General features: G+C 40.6%; 1 protein-coding gene across 1 annotated transcript in view; it reads right to left on the reverse strand.

Annotated features, from left to right (window-relative positions):
* SEPHS1 (selenophosphate synthetase 1) overlaps positions 892–21525 on the reverse strand; it is a 23957-nt gene continuing 3323 nt past the window's right edge. The window contains exons 3-9 of the mRNA XM_021384398.1: positions 18775–18878; positions 14775–14882; positions 13754–13908; positions 12869–12959; positions 9424–9523; positions 7675–7887; positions 892–2194 (exon numbers count right to left, since the gene is read on the reverse strand). Coding sequence (XP_021240073.1) covers positions 1980–2194; positions 7675–7887; positions 9424–9523; positions 12869–12959; positions 13754–13908; positions 14775–14882; positions 18775–18878 — 986 coding nt within the window. The 3' untranslated portion in view covers positions 892–1979. The remainder of the gene's footprint in view (positions 2195–7674; positions 7888–9423; positions 9524–12868; positions 12960–13753; positions 13909–14774; positions 14883–18774; positions 18879–21525) is intronic.

Genomic DNA, 21525 nt, shown 5'->3' on the forward strand with positions numbered 1-21525 from the left:
GCTTTGAGGTTGTGTTGTGAACATACAACTTACAGACCTATTTTCCAGGAAAAGAAGAGTGATGTTCTAATAATTTCACATTACTCACAACAGAAAAAAAAAAAAAATCTAGCTTTGTACAAGGTGTCTGTAGAGAATACTACTGAATGGAAAAAAGATGAGCCAGGTTTAGCCCCAGGTGTCACCGGGAGCAAGACTGGAAATTTAAGCCTTGCTTGATGCACAAGACAGATGCACCTGCAGTGAGTCATTTTTCATAGACAGAAGCCCTTGTCATTCTTGCTGGTAGTGGTATTGATTATCAAAGGTTTTCTTCTTCCTGGTCTGAATATCAAGGAGCTAATTCCACGATTTGGGAAACTCTGTAAAAGAGTTGGTTCTGTGAAACGCACTCAGTTCCATAATGCAGAGGAATTGCATGGTATGTCTTGGCTCCCGTGGGTTGGCAGAGCAGAGTTAGCGGTGAATGTGCTACAACCAGGCAGCTCAACAAAGCCCCAGAGGAAAGATGGGTTCAGCACTCATTCGATTTACAGGGCTGCTCACGAACCCTCGCTTAGGTTAGAGGAGGCACAGCCAAGAGACTTACAGAGGATACAGAGGAAACAATTCAAAGTCATTGCATATTCTGTGCCGACAACCAAAATAAACAAAACAAAGTGGACAATATACTTGGAGATAACCTATCTGCCCCCAGTTCTGGCATGCAGGAGATATTCTAGATTACCATGGGACATCACAGCTTGCAGAATCAACCAAAGGAGTAATAGCAACAATCAATATCCTTACACTTGCAATAAAATAAAATAAAAAAAATAAGGAGGATTTCTCCTCTTTCCAGTCTGTAATTCAGGCAGGAATCAAAAAGTTCATGATTTTATACAAGAGCAATAAAAAAAATTAAATATTTATTTTGAATAACAAGCTAAAGTTCAAGCTGCAATGTTGGCAATGTAGATTTTAAACACAGATCACAAAAGCGTGCACAAAAATGTATTTGAGCAAAGAACAAAATAATACTAAGAATTATACTAAACAGCTGCTGATTTTAAAGAAACAAAAAAGGCTTGTAATCACTATACAAAATATAAAATGTATTAAACACTACCATCCACAGAACAGAGGTTTATTTTAGCTTGATTATATTTAAAAATTATTTGTGAAGTTATTTATATAGTGAATTGTAAATGAATATTATACAGTAACCTCCTTTTGGTCTGCAAAACCCTTGTTGCACTATAGCACATCCAATCACGTTGCAAAAAAAATTATTTTTTCCTTACCATCAATAAAGAAAATCATTGATAATACAGTAAATGCTGTCAGGTCTACAAATAATGAAATTAAAAATGACTCCCTTCGACTCTGAGGCTATTTCCATGCAAAGTCAGCACTTGCTCATTTCAACAGAGTGCACTACACCAAGCAATGTCCAGGGTCATAGATGCTCTTGGTAAGACTAAACCTTACAAAAAAAAATAAAAATCAAAGATTGAATGTAGTCATGCAACCCTCTTACTACAGAGTATACCCACTGTGTTGCTTATCAAATTTATTGCCTTTCTGGAATATCACTCAAGGCATCAAAATTAGACTTATGATAAATACACATATAATGAAAGGACACAAAATGCTATTTGACACTACTACTGGTAATGTCTGTGCTACGTGAAAGCACCTTTAAAAAGAGCCTATGCGGCAAGAGATAAGTGTCTAAAGATTCAAAATGAATCAACAGTATTGGATAACAATATAATTCTCAACTCAGAAGCTGCCTCAAGATTAGGTGCATCTTCAGTTAATGTAACAGGAAAAAAAGGCAATGGATTTTATTTCATTAATTGTATCCACTCATAAACTGACCTAAGGCCACCAGATGTGCAGACACAACAGATTTTCTTTTCTTTTTTACAGTTCTTTAAGTTGTAGGATGATAAAGGAATAGATCTATTTAAAAACAAACAGCTATTTCATCTACATTAAGAGGTGGCACCAGGCGTTGGGTTCACGTTCTGAGTGGCCACCTGTGGTGCAACTTCAATGATTCGCGGTTTGTCTATAATTCTGGCCGTGCGGTTGCCCTTCTCTACAATGCCAATAATCCATGCTTGGTGACCTTCGCCGTATTTTGGAGACTTGATCTCGGCACAGAAACGTGCTGCCTGTTCTCGCGGCAAACAGATGAGGAGACCTCCTGCAAAGAAAGAAAGCAGAGCGTTTCATGTCCAACTGCAAAGAATTTCAACCCTCGTCTGCCAAATTCCTATTCAGACAAGCACTCGGTGACTTCATGGGTTCTGTCGAACTGCACGACTCCAAGAAAAGACACGGTGGAAGTCTGTGGGCTCTTGCTTTACAGAGAGAAGTTTGTTCCCAAATTCGGTGTTTGGCGGGTATGTGAATCCAAAAAAACACAAAAGATGTTGGCAAAAGGACACCACACTGATGCCAGCAAATGACATCGAAAACAACACCGGCATTGTAAACTTCCAACAGAGGACTGCAAAGTGCCTCTACAAGAAGTACACACAGAAGGATTTTGGATAAAGGTCATATTCAGATACCTATAACCACATACTGGTTGCAGCTGATTCTGCAAGTAATCCCATTGCCTTTGATGAAATCCTTCATCAAAACAGAGACTGTTACAAGAGAGTGTAAAAGGCAGAAAATCAAAGCCAGGCTTGATCCCGAGCTCCCTCTGACAGTCAGTCCCCTTGACCCCTTTGTTAGAGGGGAACTCTCTAACCTTTTTTTAGCCTTTCTCATAAGATCTCTTCTTACAGAGACAACAGAAAAATATCTATTTATAAATGCTTCCCAGAAGTAGCACAATAATTGGTTAGCAAAGTTGCTATTCAGTTAGCAAGCTGAAGAACCTCTGCTATCGAAGATTCCCAAAGCAGTGATAAGGTGATTTTGCAAGTTAAGCACTAGAATGAGTTTTGTTGTCAGCTCTAGCACAGACTTCCAGGGGGCTCTGACCAAGTCATTATATATTTTAGTGCCATCCTCTACTGTGAAAAGTTACAGGTTTTTTGTATTTTTGTATTCCTGCCACTTCTGCTGCATTGTAATGCACCCAAACAGGAACTTGGGCATGTGCTACAGCTTGCTTACCCTTAAAAACAGTGATACTACCAGAGTGCCTATGAGTTATTTGACAGTCTTCTTGTCCAGGTGAAGGGCAGCAGATCAGCAACACAAGTTGTGCCAGCAAGCTCTGAGCCAACCCTGGGCACAAAGTGCCATATGCTGAGCCAGCCACTCTGGGCTTGGTGCCACCACCTCCTCCCCTGCAGTCTTGTGCCTCAGTGGCACTCAGACAGCACCTTAGCACCTTGGGCACCTTTATGTTTGCTTTCCCAAGCTATGGAGAAGAGCAACTACTTAACAAGAAAATTTAAGAATTCATGGATGTGTGAAAGTAATTCTTTTGGTTCTGTATGAAGCAAATGAGGGTGCCATCTAGAAAAGCACCCGCCTCTTACAGATTTCTGAACTTAACATCCAGTAACAGCAAAAAAGCAGAAACATGATAGTGTTACCCCACAGGTAACAGACAAATCAATTGCAAAGGAGTTATGTGCCATTCCCATGATAGGCTCTAAATCAAATTGATGAGCAACTTCTGCCACGCTGCAGGCAAATCAGGGAAGAGATCTGTAAGCTGTAGTGCACAGCGTGCTAAGCAGTCAGAGTGGAGGAGTGGAAGTATAGTGAGATAGTATTAAGAAAACATGAGAATAATCTTCATTATCTTTTTCCCCCATGCAGCCCTCTTACAATTTTATATCACTTGTATGGTCACCCTGTTAACGTTCCTCAGCAAGATCAGAAAAATATACCTAATTCCAGTTTCCAGCTGAAACACAGTACCTCCCACCTGCTGGCTGCCCCTCACAGTTTGATCCATAACCCTTAAGGAAGGCTATGGGCCTACCCAGCAGTAGGACTCTTGTCTGTGGGAATTACAATCACTTCTCTGGCAGACTGACCATTCTCTTTGACCCTCTGGGTAAGTTCTAAGAGCTTCCACTACATGACTGGTGTTCCCAGTTGCTTTGAGTGCTTTTTGTCCCATATGCAACTACAAGAAGTCTTCATCTGTGCAACATCACAGCCACCAGGAGTTTAAGTTGCTGCAACGTGGCTGTGGAAAATGAAGCAGAAGTGCCACTCTGCACTGAAACATGCAGCATTTCAAGGTGTACCAGGTTCCAGAGGTCTGCACTCACCACTCCTGAAGACAAAACAAACAGGCCGCAGACTGAACAAACAGACAGCTGCAGTGGTTTGATAGTTTATTGCATGCTTCTTTTGGGGACAGAGAGGATGCAAATACTTGCTGTCTGTTCTGGATTACCTTTCTACAAGTGTAAGGTTTTATTTTCTTCTGTAATTTTTGAATATTGCTGTTTTTAAACTGTTGTACTGCAAGCAGGGAACTGTCCACAGAAAACTTCAAAAGCACAGACTAGACAAAGCTTTGCAATTTAAAACTGATTTATAAACAGTTCATAAAACAAAATCAAAGTTTCCTTGCTTCTGTTAACAGCTCTCTCATCGTGACACAGCCCTTCTTTTCTACCCATTTATTTTCACAAAATGCATGGAAACACTGCATTGTTGAGATACCTCTACTACCCTAAAAAAGCTGTTTGACACCTGTTACCAGCTCCAACAGTAGAACAGGACTGGCAAAAATACACAAATGCAAGAGTGTCCCATGCAGAATTTTTTTCTAACTTATTTCTGTGAGCAGTCAGTCTGATAAACAGAATTAAGTTTGTTTTTTTTCCTAAATAACCACTCTCTGCAACTTTAACAATTACCAAAGAGTTACCTAAAAGAGCACACAAAACCATGTAAAACTGGAATTTTCAGAAAACACCATAAGCAGAAGTGCCTGCGGGATGGAACTGATGACATGAGATCTTTCCAACACTGACTTTTGTCAACAGGTGCCCAGCAAATGTGCACTGGGAAAAAAAACAACAGTCTTAAAATCCATTCAAACTGTTTTCCAGCACATTTCTCATTGCCTGCCCACTCTGCTGAAAAACATCTGTTCACAAATGAAAAAGCTACACACAGAGCACTTCTGAAAGTTTAAAACAGAGCGAAAACGTACATTATCAACTCAAAGGGCTGGAGCACCTCCCCTATAAAGAAAAGTTGAGGGAACTGGGCTTGTTTAGTTTGGAGAAGGCTCCGGGGAGACCTCATTGTGGCCTTCCAATATTTGAAGGGAGCGTATAAACAGGAGGGGGAATGACTGTTTACATGGGTTGAGAGTGACAGGACAAGGCGAAATCGTTTTAAACTGAGACAGGGGAGGTTTAGGTTAGATATTAGGAGGAAGTTTCTCACTCAGAGGGTGGTGACGCACTGGAACAGGTTGCCCAGGGAGGTTGTGGATGCCCCATCCCTGGAGGCACTCAAGGCCAGGCTGGATGTGGTTCTGGGCAGCCTGGTCTAGTGGCTGGCGACCCTGCACATAGCGGGGGGTTGAAAATAGATGATCATTAAGGTCCTTTTCAACTCAGGCCATTCTATGATTCTGTGATTATATATTACAGTATGAACAGCCCCCCTAAAAGGCATCCTCCCGACTGGATATACAGGTACAACAGGGCACACACTTGCCCCCGTGTACATCAACCCTAGGACACTAAGCATGCAAATAATAGTGCTGAATGCTAACCAGCCATAGCAGCACATGAGCCCAAGCTGATATAGGCTGCTGCATTGTGTCGGACAATCCAGTGTTAAGCACAACACCAACGTATGCTGTATAGCTTTCAGACCACAGCTCTCACATCCAGCTCTTATTTGGCTAACACCACCCTGTAACAAATCCCTACAGTAATTTTTAATGTAGGAAACGCAATGCTATGATGAAATCAGTGTACATGTTTCAAGGTACCCAATGCTCACAAATAACCAGATGTGTCTTGCTGTTTTATTCATCACCATCTATCTCTGCTGAAAGGTAAGCCAATTCAGAGTTTCAAAGACACCTCTTGCTCTCATTCCCAAGAAGGATTTGGAAGCTGGCTGTTTTCCTTTCTCAAGTACTCTTGCAGCAGCGCACACATCTGCATTGTTTTTACACTCTTTTAGTGAAATGACAGCCTTCATGTCCCCAGGGTGCAGAACGAGTCACCAGTCTGAAGATTCCGGTGCTCAATTTGCAGCTAAACCATTCCCATGCCAACTGCACTTAGCCAAAAGAGCATCTTGTCTTTCCAGTTCTGTGTCTAAGCTATTTTTTCGCCTCTTTGCAACTGATAACAAATGCCCCGTACCCAGGGCAAGCAGCAGCATCACTTGCACACTGGTTACGTGGACTGGTAGGTAGTAAGAACCTGTCTGGTGGAACCGACTGTATTTACAGCTTGCCAAGCAGCCATCAGATATTTCTGGCCTCAGCTGACCGAAGCTGGATTTGAACTCTTCAAAGGGTTCATGTCCCATATCCTATTACACATCATCCGAGCCACACACTCTCTGTAGGACAGAGCATCTGTTATAAACACAGATGGCTAAGGAACAATTCAGCAGATCACATTAAGTCATGTATTCACTAGGGGAAACGTTTATGGCTCTCACTGTGATGCTTCTTTCCAGATCTTCAGACTGTTTTGCTTCAAGGGGCCCCCTCTGTTGCGTACTGCAGAGAACTTGGATAATAGTTTTGGAAAGCGGGAAGAGGGTGGGGAAAGGAGGTAAGATAAGAGACAGATTTGTTACTGTATCTTCTTCATTTCCCAAAGTGAAAAAACAATGACACTGAAGAAGAAAAACAAGAAGGAACAGAGGATTTGAGGAGAAAATGAAATACAGAGACTTCCAGCAGAAGACACTGATTATTCCAGTAGGTAAAGTGGCCTACACTTAATAAGAAGACAACATTCAAACAGAGCATCAGAAGTTTTTAATCACCTGAAGATTTAAAATGTTGATCTGAAACAAAATTGACGTTCATACCTTGATTCTCATTTTGACTGTATTCATTGCCACCGTCAAGTGGCAGCTTTATTAAACAGAAAACTGAAGAACTGAATGGGTCAGAGACTAAATTCTTTTCTTGCTGCTGCTTACAGACCCTAACATCAGGTTTCATAAGCTTAAGAGAAAAACATACGTATTCTTGATGATCATGGACAGAGGCAGCCTCCCTTAGTCTCTGAGACCGGCCCATTCAGCACTCAACTTCACACATTCATAATGAGAAACAAAAATACAACTCATTTGATGAGGAAACCTATTGCATGTGGCTTGGGCTCTTGAGAACACTGTGCCAGCTGTGCTGAGATGCTCAAGCATTCACTGTTCTGGAGTTAACAGTTAAGAGAAAAATAGGTATCAAAAGAATTCAGAACCATTGTTGACTTTCAACTGTAGAATGTTCCAGACACAAACACAGCAATGGTTTCTGTAACAGTGTTTCAAAAGAAAGGAGAAGGTATTCAGAATAGGATGGCAGTTTGGAAATTTGGCTGAAGAACTTGACTGTGAACAGTTCTACAGCTAATGCTCTTTAACTTGTCTATAACTCAAACCAACCGTGACTCTGAATGCAAAGTATAGCATTTATACATTTGAAATGTTCTCATATTCTAACATGGATTGAAAAGGAAGGAAAAGGGTGGTATAACTGTCACCTACCTGAAGTCTCTGGACAAGTCCCATGCATAAGGCCAAACATATTGCCACAAGCCTTACTGACAGCAGCCATCTTAGCAAGAACAGGAAGGTTATGAATAACAAAGGACACCTCATTTCGCTGCTGCTTGGCAAGGTTTTGTGCATGCCCCAGGATTCCAAATCCTGTGATGTCCGTAGCTGCATGTGCATTGAAAGTGTGCATAAGTCCAGCAGCTTCAAAAGAAGAAAAACAAACAGAATTTTTAAAAAAATTAGGAAAAGAGTACAGAGGAGAGCAACGTTTCAACAATATTGTGCACCATTCAAATGAAGTTGCACACCTTTAATTTGAATCAGTTCTGCTTACTGCTGAAATAAAAAACTGTATAGGTCTCAAAAAAAACCCACCCCAAAACCATTTCTGAAAGGAACTGGAATTTCACCAAAACCGCACGCAGCCTTTAAGAAAATTCAATTTGTATTTAAGGTATTAAACGATGCTGAAAATTGAATGATGAAGTTATATTTACGAGCACGCCCTATTAGACATGTGCTACTGGTTTGTATTAGCAGTCCATGACAAAAGGGTTTCCTCCAGTTTCAAACTTCCCCAGGTTGAGGGTGAGAGAGGGTCTGAGTTCAGCTTTGCCCTAAGGGCAAGGACAAGATTCATCCTGTAGCAGTTTTCCCACATCTGCGTTCTCTGACAGACCAAAGAAAAAAAAAAATCACACCAGAACTTAAGTTCTGGACACTTAGCTAAGAAAAATCCTGCAGGTCATGGGGGAAGGAAGGAGAGCTGGTGGATGGACAGGCACAGGCAGCTGGAAGCCCCAGCCTCCCCACCTATGCATTCATGAAATTCTTGGGCATTTGCAACTACAGAGCTCTGAGTACACCTCTGCATGCAGGACAATAGCTCCAGTTCTGAATACCCAAGCGTTGTTAAAAGCGCCTGACAGAAGCGAGGGGAGAAAAACAAAACCAAGAATGCTTTGCTTGTTTTTGTTGTGACCCAGTACATGAGCAGGATTGGGTTACCTTCCATAAGACAATCCTGGGCACATCTTCCAGGAAAAATAAATGAAAGAATGAAAAACCAGTGCGATGATGTAACAAATACCAAATGAAATCTGAATAAATAGAAGATATATTTAACTATCCTCATTCCTTCAGCTGAGAAGGAAACATCTAATTTAGTTCTTGGCTCATCTAAGGATACTTTGAACAAAGGGAAATCTTGCCTATGGTAAGGTATTACTCCTGCCAAAACTGAAAGAAAAAAAAAGGTGCTACATATTCTATCCTTTAGGAAACACATAATATGGCAGAGTTCATAATGTAAAACGTTAAACTGAAGCATACAAAAATTAAGATCCTCTCCTTTTTTATTCCATTTTTTAAACTAGTCAGGTCCCCATGAGTTTTCCAGGCACAAAAAATAAAAACGAACAAATCCAATATACTTCCCTTTAAAAAAAATTTCTTAATTCACTCCAATGTTATCCACAACACTCGTATGAGTCATAATCATCTCCAGCAGCATTTGTGATTTTGCTGTATAATTAAAAGAGGGCATTTGATTTTAATTTGCTTGCTTCACAAACACCGAACAGCAGAAAGATGCGGCAGCAGGAAGGGATAACGAAGTTGTGTCACATTTCCCCATGGCAGTGAAATGAAATTAAGTATGGAATTGGAAAAAAAAAAATCCAAATAAACACCCACCACAATCCCTCCCCCTCCCACAACAGACACATTTCTTCTTACCTGTTCGGTTCAGCCTTGCCATATTCATCATTGCTTCTTGGTACGCTAGTTCTACATCTTCCTGTGTTACCACTAGTTTGATTTTGTTCCACTTTTCTGGCTAATGGATGAAAGTGAGACAATTTTCTTAGGTTTTTGTCTATATACTTTAAAACACACTCTTATCACTGAAAATTCTAATCCAAAATGCAATTGTATATATATTTATTTTTTTAAAACCTCAGCTTAAGAATAATACAGTGTTTTACTCAGAGGTGCTAAAGCCCCCTGCGTGTGCTCTACCCTGCCTGTACTCATGAGAAGTTCATCTAAAGACCTACGAAGCACCTAAGCACCTCAAATGTTGCTCTCACTTGCAGAGTGGAGTGGAATAACCTATCCCAGGCAAACAACTCCATCAGCACAACTCCCTGGCTTGAACTCGGCAACCAAATAAAAATAACTTTTTTGCTGGAGGTTGAAATTGTTCATCTCTGGCTTGTTGTTTTTTTTTTAAATATAAAGTTCTTCATTTCACATCTGGACCCTCTAATCAAGAAAGGCCACTGATATCCAGAAGTCTAGCTCTCAAGGATGCACACTGTGGCAGGACGTAACCACTCTAGTGAATTAGGATTAAGATAGTTTCATAAAATTTATTTAGTTTAATATCAACACATCCTTCCACCCCTTCTCAAATCTCATGGGGATTCATGCCTTCATCACATGCTAAGCAACACTTCTCAACTAAAAAGGCTCTCATGATAATTTAGGAAATGGTACCTTATAAAGAGCAATTGTTTTGTTCAAAGCTGAAGTAATTCCAGATCCAGAAGGAAACAAAGCAACCATTCAATTGTTTAGATCAACACCGCACACAAGTTTAATTTTCTTCTTTTTGCAAATAAAATTATAGAAAACTGAAGTAAGATTTTTTTTTTTTTAGAGCCACAAAGCCTACACTGCTATTGCAAAGCATAAATGCATAAAAAAATTCTTACTTAACCAAAGGTGGAAAAACTGCTGAGAATTGTTGTATGACGCTGCACTGGCATCAAAAGAGGCTTGTCAAAGAGGATCTTATCCTTAACAAATGAGAACTGACTTCCAGTGGTGTAAGAAGGAATCCAGAAATGGAAAGAAGGGAAAGAGGCTGGTCAACCAAAACAAATCATTTTTTAAAGACCAAGGAAGTACAGAAGATCAGGATTTCTGAAATTAGGTTGAACTTGGTTTGACCAAGTAAAAAAAAAAAAAAACATTACTACTATTACACCTAGGTCAGGATAGAGATTATTCTTACTTCTGGTATGACTGAAAAACCTGAACAGTCATTTTATATTAGTTTTCAAAGGATGTTTTTGAGGCTGATCATGGAATGGGAACAGGTCAGGTAAGAATGGAAATTACAAATGTGGTGAAAGCAGGACTACAGGCTGGGAGGGCCACAAACACAGGCAGGCTGCAAATGAGACACAAATTACTCCAATTATGGTATCATACCATCAGATATTGGCACACTGGGATTAGCAGACAGCAAACAAAGCCAGAACGTTCACCCAAAAAACTTCAGAAGGCAAGTTTAGATAGACCCTTCCCACTAAGAAGCCTATCAGAGCAAAGACTAGCAAACCCCTTCTGGAAAGGGGCATGGAAGCAACCCTTTCATGCTTTTCAGCTGAAAGAAAAAGAGGCAAATGGTTGCCAGTTCCCAGCTGCTGACTGATCACTGCACATGAGCAACTTGATAGCCAAATTCACACAGCTTCATCACCTCTAGCACATCCCTGACTGTGTTCCCCTACAGAGCCCTGCTCCCTGCAGCCTCCTAACAGCTTCTTTCATTTGCATCCTACGGCAGCTGCTGCCAGCAATGTATCTGGGGCTTGACTGGATGCTGCCAGTAACCAAATACAGAAGAAAAAAAAAATCTGCCTGTTTGGATCATCCTTTCATTAAAGCAGCTCTCACATGGTTCTTGCCATAAATTGTCCTTTAACTAGTTACCAGGAACTTACTACTGCTTTGTGTTTATTTTTCATTTTTTCCCCCCCCAAATTTGTTTTGCAGTCATGTATCTCCACTCCTTATTTTTCCTTCCTGGCCCAGGCATAAGCTTGCTGTACTACATACCCTCTGCCACATACTTTTCAACAAAAAGACAAATTCCGTTCTGAAGCTTGACTCACAGCTGGGTTTGCGATAGGTAAGTCTGGTTTTATTTCCCTTACTCTTTCACAAGACAAAGCTAAAGAAAGGGCAGCAGTGATACTCAGAAATTTTCCACCACAAGCGAAGATATATGCTGTTTACTGTAGTAAGAGAATTGATTTCCTTCTGTCCCCATTTTTCAGACCAGAAAGTGGTTTTGGTTGACAGTCAAGGAAATTACAAGTACTTGAAATATGTGGAAATTCAGAATATTGTTAATTTGCAAGTCTGTCTGTCAGTAAAATAATAGATATGTAAAGGAGTGAGATTATGGCCAGAAAGCACGCTATAAAACATGACTCTTGTTTCATTTGATTTTCCTATCACGATTATGTGAGGCCTTGATCCTTGTATCTGATTGGAAAATGTAGGATTCTGCAGAGGCCAAGAAGTCTAGGCCATACCCTGGCCATTCTGGGGGGAAACATTATTTATCTGGTTGCTCACACTTCAGATTCCAGCGAAGGTTTAAACTGGTTCTCTCCCACTTTTGCTAACACAGGCTCTGGAATTAAAATTCAGACTAAATCGATTTCAGCTCACTCCTCTGCCTGTCTATTGGCTCGGCAGTCCTAAAAGCAGAAAAGATGCATGTTTTAAAAACGTAAACTGAGCAGCTATAATTCTGAAGACACGTACTGGGAGCCAGACAGCATAAGCAGATGCCAATTTTGCAGTCACTTTTCAGTTCGATAGTTACATTTTTGCCTGAAGTAACAGATGGAAAGATGTCTACATACATAATGCAGCTAGTATTATTCCTACCAAATGCCCGGGGTAATACATGTGAAAGGTAGAGATATTTCCGCATACACAAGCAGAAAGCCCATGAATCCAGACAGCAGTCTTGGCCTAAGTGACACCAATAAGCTTTTGCCAACTACTTTGGCATGTGGAATAGGGCATAATTTTACCCAGGGTGCTAGTCTGTTGTACTGTTAGCCACCAACTCTGTTTATTACAGCAATGCCTGAGAACTAGCTAAGAATTAGACCCAATTAAGATAGACTCACTAAACACAAAATGGTAAACTGTCTCGGTTCCAAAGGAGCTTTGCATATATGAAGATAAGGCTGACACGACAAGGAGGAAGAAGAGGAATGAATTTCTCTATCATTCCTGGCTGAGCACTCAATATACTTTTCATACTGAAAAGTATATGTTGCACTTTTTTATTCTGAGGTTTTGAGGGAATGGGGAAGGTCACCTTTACCCCCTGCCTCTTTAAATTTTTTTTTTTTGGCAGTGTACTCACAATATCTAGCCACTGGTGGACGGCTACTGCCACTTGTGTTCCCAATGGTTTAGTTAATACAAGCACATCTCCTGGCACTGCATTGTCTGGCCTGAAAGCAAAGAATTCATATATTAATTACAGAGTGAGAGTCACACGTTATTAGGAATAAGTGCTGATAATTAGATTTTCACAGACCCATGTATCTTATTGTGCAGATTAAAAAAAAGACTAATTGCTGAATTACCCTTTGGGATTCACTGCCAAGGGGTATCACTGAGCAAAAACACTGCAAACTTACTTAAAAGTTCTAATCCTTCTTCCTTGGAATAGAACACTTGCAATCAAACAAACACAAAATTACACCTTTTCTTTCAATCTACTGAAGATATAGTACAGCATAGTGGAGAAAAAAACTATTCTGCTTACTCAGGACATAAAATAAACATCACTAGGATCACAAATAAATTCCTTTGTACAGTGCAACATACCACAGTGGGACATTCAAAATCAGCTACTGTTAATCAGCCAGAGTGATGTAAACACAGCAATTCTCCAGTTCTCTATAGCAATTAGTAGGTTAATTGGGAGGTATTTATACATGCATTTTAAACTCTGACAGAAGTTTATACCCCACAACTGTCTGCAAAACATTTAAAGGTTAGAAGCCCTGTCAAAAGGAGAACAAGACCTAAAGATACCAGGGGAAAAGTAAAAGGACATGCTATTTTAAAAAGCAAATAATGGACAAAAGAAATGTGGCATCTGTTCAGTTGCTAAGGACAAATGCAAAGAGGAGAAGGTACTACTTTACTCATCAGGAGACAGATCACAATGTGGTATTTAAAGGATTTCTACTGTACCCCATCAGACCAATGCCTTTAGTTGTTGAATGATTTAACTTACATTATAAATTCATTAGGCTGACAGACTGTTGTGGCCACTCCTCCCAAAACAATCCAGGGATTTAATACTGTTTGGCCACCAGTAACAGATGTTCCTGCCTCTTCTGCTGCGTCTTTGAAACCCTGGATAATTAGAGGCATCACTTTGTCTCTTTCCTAGAGATCAAAACAGAAGTCAGAGTTCCATACACAGCAGTGCTAGTCATTTCAAGACTGGTCTACAGCTTTAATCACTGATGTCAAATCCCCTCATAGCAAAAAGTTAATGACAGAAAAGCCAGCCTTGGGAAGAAGTCAGACTGCAGAAACCACACGTTATCCCATAAAGCTATGGTTTTACAGTTCCTTGTAAAATGCTGAAGAAACATTCTCCAAAAGGTCATATAAAAGTAGAGAATTCAGAGAGTTCTGCAAACTCAGAACAATTATTCTGCTATTGTAATCAAGTACAGCCACAGCAGGGTAGTGCAATAAGGCAAAGTTAAATCAAGCTGTGTTTGGCCTCTACTACACCTGAAAAACTTAAACTTAGTTTCTTTTAAGAATGAACAATCTTTTTTTTTTTTTTTTGCTAGAGCAAACAAATACAAGTGGTTAACGGGTAACTTCCATTAAAAAGAAAAAAAAATGAAGAAAAAAGAACCTAATTTCAGTTTCTTCTGCTTCAAAGAGATGCTACAAGAGATGCTGGCATAAGGAAACCAAAAGTATCTATCCGAATTAATACATCAATTCATAATCAATTCCTGCCTTGGAGTTCAGTAAACAGGAGCAGAGACTCCATTTATGTGGGGACCATAAAGAAGAATCAGATTATGACGCCACAGAAAACTGAAGTTTTAGCAAATAACCTCAGAGAGTTTATGAGGCAAGACTTGCAATATGAACCGAGGAACTGACTAAACCATCTCTTCTTTACAAAGGTTCAAAATTTAAGGAGAAAATCAACTAAAGCTGCATACATTTTAAGTATGTATAGTTGTTTGGGTCCTTACTTCAGAAGGAAGTACCCCAAATCTTACCCTGTCTGTCATTTTATTGCTGACTCCAAGGAGCATCAACATGTTGTCGCATTCTGTGACCCCCATGGCATAAAGGTCACTTAAGACATTGGCACATGCTATCCGTCCCTGAAAAAGAAAGAAGAAAAAAAGAAAGAAAAAAAATCTGCGTAAGTTCAGACAAACACCTGCCACAAAAAAAAACCTTTTTGCAGAGTTTGGATTCAGACAGCTGCTTATTTTACAGGTTCCTCAACTCCTGAATTCCATCCAGAGACATGGTATGATCCAGCACGTGCAAAGCGCCCATCAAGACATGCAGATACCAGCTCCTTTGACAGGTAAGGAGAGAACTCATCCCAGCTGTTATGGTGCATTAGTTTACAGCTGCAAGGAAGCAAATCTGAGAAGTGAGAACTAGTTTCTTCTGAATTGGAGCACACAGGAGACAGGGACCAGGAAGAGAAAGCCGTCTGTTCCCCTGCACCACTGCTGAGGCCACACTTACTCTCAAGTTTTCAGGAGAGTACTCTTTTCAAAGGACACAGCTTGCTAGCAGCACACAGGTCCACTCAGGTGCTTTTCCTGATAGGATGTCACTAATGAGCTGCCTGCAGAAGACTCACATGCTCAGGTCTCCCAGATGTGGCCCTGACACCACTTAAGAGCACGCACAGCTGCTGAGGTGATACACCTGCCTGTCTCCCATCACTTGCATGGTGTGAGAGATGTGCCTACTCTTGACACTTTAAGCAACAGCATATGGCTGAATTTTGCTGTAGCAAATACATTTGTATTAACTTTTGTGTGAGCAAACATCACTAGCAAAACTTTGTTCAAGAGACCTTGTCTTCTGTCAAGAATTCTTCTAAGGAGGACAAGACTGAGAAGGGTTCACTTGGGTGGCATGCACTTAATTACTCTAATTTTGATAAATTAAGGGATTTGAGTTTCTCAGCAAGTCAGGTTTTGTTGGGTTATAAGCCCAGTAAAAATGAGACATCAAGTGTGCTGATAAAGACATATAACTCTCCAACAAGGGATATACCTTTAGGGATGGGAAATGATTTTAAAACACAAATTCTGTTTTGTTAACCTGGAAGACTCCACACATTTTGTTCAAAAAGCTTTAGGTTTGCAGCTGCAAAACTGTAATTGACATCTGGTTCTATGATCTTAAACCTGTGTTATTCATAAAGTTCAGAGGCAATGTCATCATGATAAAAGCAACATGCTTATTCAACACCATTTGGATTACAGAAATATGCTTTAGTTGAAGACAGATTTATTGGGCAGAGGGAGAAAAAGAAGAAAGACATTTAAACACATTTCTACCATCTCCAAGACATTAAAAATCTAATCACACATCCAGAGTTCTCTGCAAAAATGAGTATTAGCAGGCTGTTGCTTTACTTTCTGATGACATAACACCTCCAAATCACAATTAGATATAATCCAGTTTTTCATAAATTCAAGAGCTTCCAATGGCATCAGGGGACTCCCTTGTATATTTAGAAATCAGAATATGTTTTAATAATTTACATCTCACAACATTATGAGAAGAATGAGCTGTGGACCACATAGTTTGATGGATATTTGCTGGTACACTTCTGGATGTTTACGAATACTAGAGCCTGTCATTTTCCTTTTCTGGAAGGGGACTATCAAACCGTCCTCCACCATCTTCCGTATTTATCAAACCAACTGCTGGTTTATGCCCTCTAAGGAATGACAGATAAGTTTCTAAAACCACACTGACAACAGCTCTCTATTCTAGTAGTCCAAGGTCAGTGCAATGCTGCTTTTGCCAGTTGGCAATACCATTCAGGGAATGAACTTGGACAGAGCAAGTCACAAGTCTGAGCAGCAGAGGGAACGATACATGGCTTGTGAACGCTGATAAACATAACAGGATTCGCTGACGGGTCAGCCTCGCTGTGTCCCAAACATCACCAAAGCACATGACTCACTGAAACACAAGAATCCACAGGCAATAGTAAAAACTATAAGGGCAAAAAATGGAAGATCAGCCCCCTCGTCCTCACAGTTCAGTGAAGGTTCTTAGAAGAGCACCAAGAAGTTCCCTGTAATACAGAGGAATGGAGCCCACCCTCAGACCAGCCAGTCCCCTGCTCCTGTACTCCAAAAGGCCTCTCCATGGTGCCACAAAGGGAGGGCCAGTACCAGTTCTACTTCTGGAATCTTTATACCACTAAGCCTAGTTTCCATTGCTTTCAACTTTTCCAGTCTCAAATCACGTAAACTGAAAAGCCCTATCATAGGCACAAATTTTACAGGCATACATTCTAGGGATACTTCAGACAACACAAATCAGGTGTTCTCAAGAACAGAGCTGAAGAAAAGGGGTTGGGAGGGATCTAGGCTAACAACAGGGAAAGTAGCAGCTGGAAAACAGGGCAGCAACGGCCTGTCCTGAAAGGCACAGGTATGCCAGAGCACACTACTTTATGCAGCCTGGACATGAATTCAGAATTCTCGAGTCTCACCATTCCTCAGCTCAGACAATTTGCTAAGGGTTTTATGGACAGCTGTATTTGCCTTGCCTTCAAATCACATTGGTTCACAAGACAAAAGCCATCACAGTGAAATTAAAGTTGGTAAAAATGAAAATGAAGGACTCGAGAGTTAGGAAATGCCAAAGTTACAGCTGACGGTGCCTGTGGATCACAGTGTAGCCTGACTAACAAGCAATCACAGAAGCTGGACTAAGGCCAAATTTACATTCCACTCCTATCACACTGGCCTAAACCTCATCTGCACAGAGATGCATGTCTCTCTACTGCAGCACCTCAATCCCTTTGTGTCCTCGAAGGAAACAATCCATGCCCTTCACCACAACCTTCTTCTGCCATCCCTTATAAATTTTTGGTACAAGGTGAGAAAAGAAGCTGATGAAGTTGAAAACTATTCTCCAACAAGATAGGTTGTTTTTTTTTTTCCCCCCCTCTAGTCCCTGCTTTAACAAGACCTGATGCTAAAGCAAGTCACTTGAATCAAATTTCTGAGGATAGCCCAGCAACTATGCTCTCTAGGAGCTAGTCAGAAATCTGGGTTGCTCAGTTTGGAGAAAGAGAGCTCAGCTGTAACAGAAATCAGAGCTACACTTGCATACATGCATGCACAACACCTGGTCAAGCATGCTAAAAAAAAAAAACAACAAAAAGAGTTGGCCCCAATTTCAAACTGCAGCTTCAAACCTACTGAACAGCTCTCACAGAACAACCAACAAAACAACACACAATAATATAAGCAGCAGTAAAAGCATTCTTCGATGCAAAGTAATCAAATTCAAACACCTCTTAACTTTCGTTTAGCGAACACTTGTTGGAGAGTTCCTCATAGCTTTACTAGGACCCTTCTAAACTTACATTTGTTTCCACACTATCTTCTGTTCAGTGCTGATCACTACCCCACACCACCACAGAGGAATGAACTGCAATGAATTAAATGAAACATGGACATGGAAGGAACCGAAGTCAAAGAGCACATAACTTCTGACAAGGAGTTTAAACTCATTCATCTGCAAACGGAGAGAGTATGATGGGAAAACCAGAGTTCACAAATCACTCTGAAGTTGCCAGGTGCTATTACCAACTCCTGTCATTTAGGCTTTTCCAGCTGTAACGTGTTACCTGGCTATTTCAGAACCTCAAAAAAGGGAAACTACTGTGTGGTTCTCTTAAGTGGAGCTTACTGTCTGCTGCTTTGTAGCTCTCCTTTAGGGCTTTTTCAAGCCAAGTCTCACAGAACAACAGATGGAGGGAAACCTGAATTCAGCTTTCATCTACAGGAACAGTACTGCAGCACTCAAGGCTGACACAGAAAGGATTGCAGGATGAAGCAGTACCCTTCCCCTTTCACTTACGAAAGATCTTAAATGAAGTTAATCAAACAGTTATTGCTGCACACCTAGAATAAAAGGTCAAAATTGCCATCGGATAGGTGAGGACAAACCAAATCAGCAATATATTTAACTAACAATTAAATTGAGCCAACTTACCATCATATAAGGATCATCCACAATAGGATAAATATAATCTGTTGTCTGAACCAACGACAAACCTCCATGTCTTAATGGAATAACACAAGTGTCCATCCCAATTCCTGCAAAGAGAGAAATCCGTCACTGAGGTGAGTAACTTTATCCTCAGTTGTCTGTTGGTCCTTACAAGAGACCTTACAGAACATTTCTGGGAAATACAGCTCTCAGTACTGCCTGGGCAAAGGCAACTAATTCCTTCCTTGGGAAAGCACATTACACAAGCGAGGAAGAACAGGCAAAGAACGAAAACTGCTGACCAGAACAGAGCAGAGGTGTAAATAACTAAAAGCAAGAATGAAACTAGAATGTTTTTCAGTTTATTGCAGTACAATAAAGTGCACTCCTCTTAAGAATGTCTGTGCTTGTATGTATGTACGTTAAAAGCTAAGAGGAACCTAACTCAACAAAAACACAATGACAGTTTTAAATGGGCACAGTCTCTCATAAAGAGCATTTCCTTGCTTCAGGGGAAACAAAAAGAACCACAAATCACAGCTGAGGTCTTCGGTGAAAGAGGATTTGTTCACTTGGAGATCCTGCAACAGCGTACCCTCACCTTACTTCTGGGAGACTGAAAGGCAGCAAGCTCATCTGCCAGACAGGGAAACACTTGGGAAAACAACAATACCACAAATGCAGCCTTCCCTAACCGTAGATACTTCAAACAGAATAAGCAATATTAAAACCTCCAGGCACTTACTGTGATGTAAGAGCATGCACAGAAGTGGCAGGCCACAAAGTAAAGCACACCAGCTGCCCATGGCCCCCGTTGATTATCTTTAGCCCTGCAGCAGCAGCAGGTAGCCTACCTCCTTCCTAGGCTGACAGCAAGCTGCCTGGCATCACTCTGTATACCCAACAGGCCAGGGCTCTTCAAAACAAGCACTCTTCAGGGAGCAGATGTCACACAGCAACTTTACCCCAGGTACTAACAAAGCACACTCCTACCAAGAGCTACAAGCAAGCACTTGGCAGAGTCCTGCCCAGGAACAGTCAGCTGCTGTCATCTGAGCTCCTGCTGAGGACATGGAGCAGAAGGCCTGTGGCAGAGGCTAGAAAGGCAGAGAGCTACGCAGTCACAAGGTCTTGCCTCAGAAAAGAAGGGATACTCATAAGCAGTCATTTAGGGCTGCTCATGCTCTGCTTAAGCTAGCAAGCCACTATGCATGATGCGTAGCCTCTCCAGAGAAACGCAAACAAGCGGTTAAAGAGGATGGGCTCACACACAGAGCCCTCAGTTCACCTACTCATGCCATAACATTGCATGACTGACTTTGTGAGGTTTCCAACACTTCGGCAAGAGCACTGCTGGACAGTCAGGCACCATGGTCTTTCTGAGGTTACATTTACATTCCGCACAAAAAAAAAGTAATAATAACAAAGAGGGCTGATTGTCAGTAAGAAACTATTCAAAGAGATGACTGAAAACAGTGACCTAAAGGTCTGTAACAGCTCAGAGAATTACTACCAAGCTTGCAGTTTCTTACTCATGGATATACTCACAGCCACAGGTAAGACTGCTCTGGGTAACACCACTTGTAAAAATGAGGGATGTTGAGCCTGTAAGAGGTAATTTCCCTTTTGACACATCTCAAAAGAATTGTGCATACCACAAGGCTGTAAAGTTACCTGTATATCCCTTTTAAGCACAAGGCATTAGAGGCAATTAACACCTAACTTACCTAAAGACAAATTTATTAAAGGGATACCCTTGCTGAAAATGCATCTTTAAGAAATCTGATTTCTCCACCTTCCAGTCCTAAGAGATTTCCTGTTACATAACAACACACCTGTGTATTGATGGCACTACTCTGCTTTTTACCTTTTCATATAGCTGGACAAGAAAAATCTACTAGTAATTGTATTACTGGTTAGAGCCTGTAAGCTCATAAGGAAAAAAAGCTACAAAATTAAACCAAACTATTACTGGTATTAGAAATTTGCCAAAATGAAATGTTGCAGTGAATAACATTTGATTTAGAGAAAACACACATAAATAGCAACTTAGGAATAAAAGGAACAAGAAGCGTCCCTCGTTAGGCAATATTAAATTGTGTGTCAAACTGGGATGGCACTACAATTACCACTTAGATATTTCATACAAAGATTGCTATTGTCTAAGTAAGAACATGGGCTCCTTCCTAATCTCACATTGAATTCAATACCGGAATAATGGTTTGCAACCTATTACTCTGCTAACAGATAATTAGCTATATTAAAATAATTCCAAATAATGCTATTGGACACTAAATTGATAATTAAATAAGTTCAGAATAAACACTACACTGATATTCCTAAGTTGATGAAAAAATCCAATCTGCATTGCAAAGTGGAGATCAACTACACAGGGCTGAGTAAACAGGCAAACAGAATATAAATGTCATTAAACATGTTACATCCATTCATTTATCTCTATCAATATCAGGTACAGTAGCTGGTATCAAAATACCTACGTTTGCCCTGTTCCCCACGTACGTAGCTTGTGCAGGTTGTTTTCCCTTATTGCTTGCATCACTGTGCAAATACCAAAGAGAAAGTGAAGCTGGCAAGAACACAGATCTTGGAAAGAGCCCTTCCCAGGCAGCTTCTACAGGTGAGCAAAAGTTAAGAGTGGGGTACAGTGAAAGGACTGAAAGGAAAAAAATCACAGCTGTGAAACAATCTGGTCCCAGGTGAAGTGAGAAGGTTTTCTCTCCCTCACGTTCTCTG

Source organism: Numida meleagris, chromosome 1, assembly GCF_002078875.1.
Source record: "Numida meleagris isolate 19003 breed g44 Domestic line chromosome 1, NumMel1.0, whole genome shotgun sequence".
NCBI lineage: Eukaryota > Metazoa > Chordata > Aves > Galliformes > Numididae > Numida > Numida meleagris.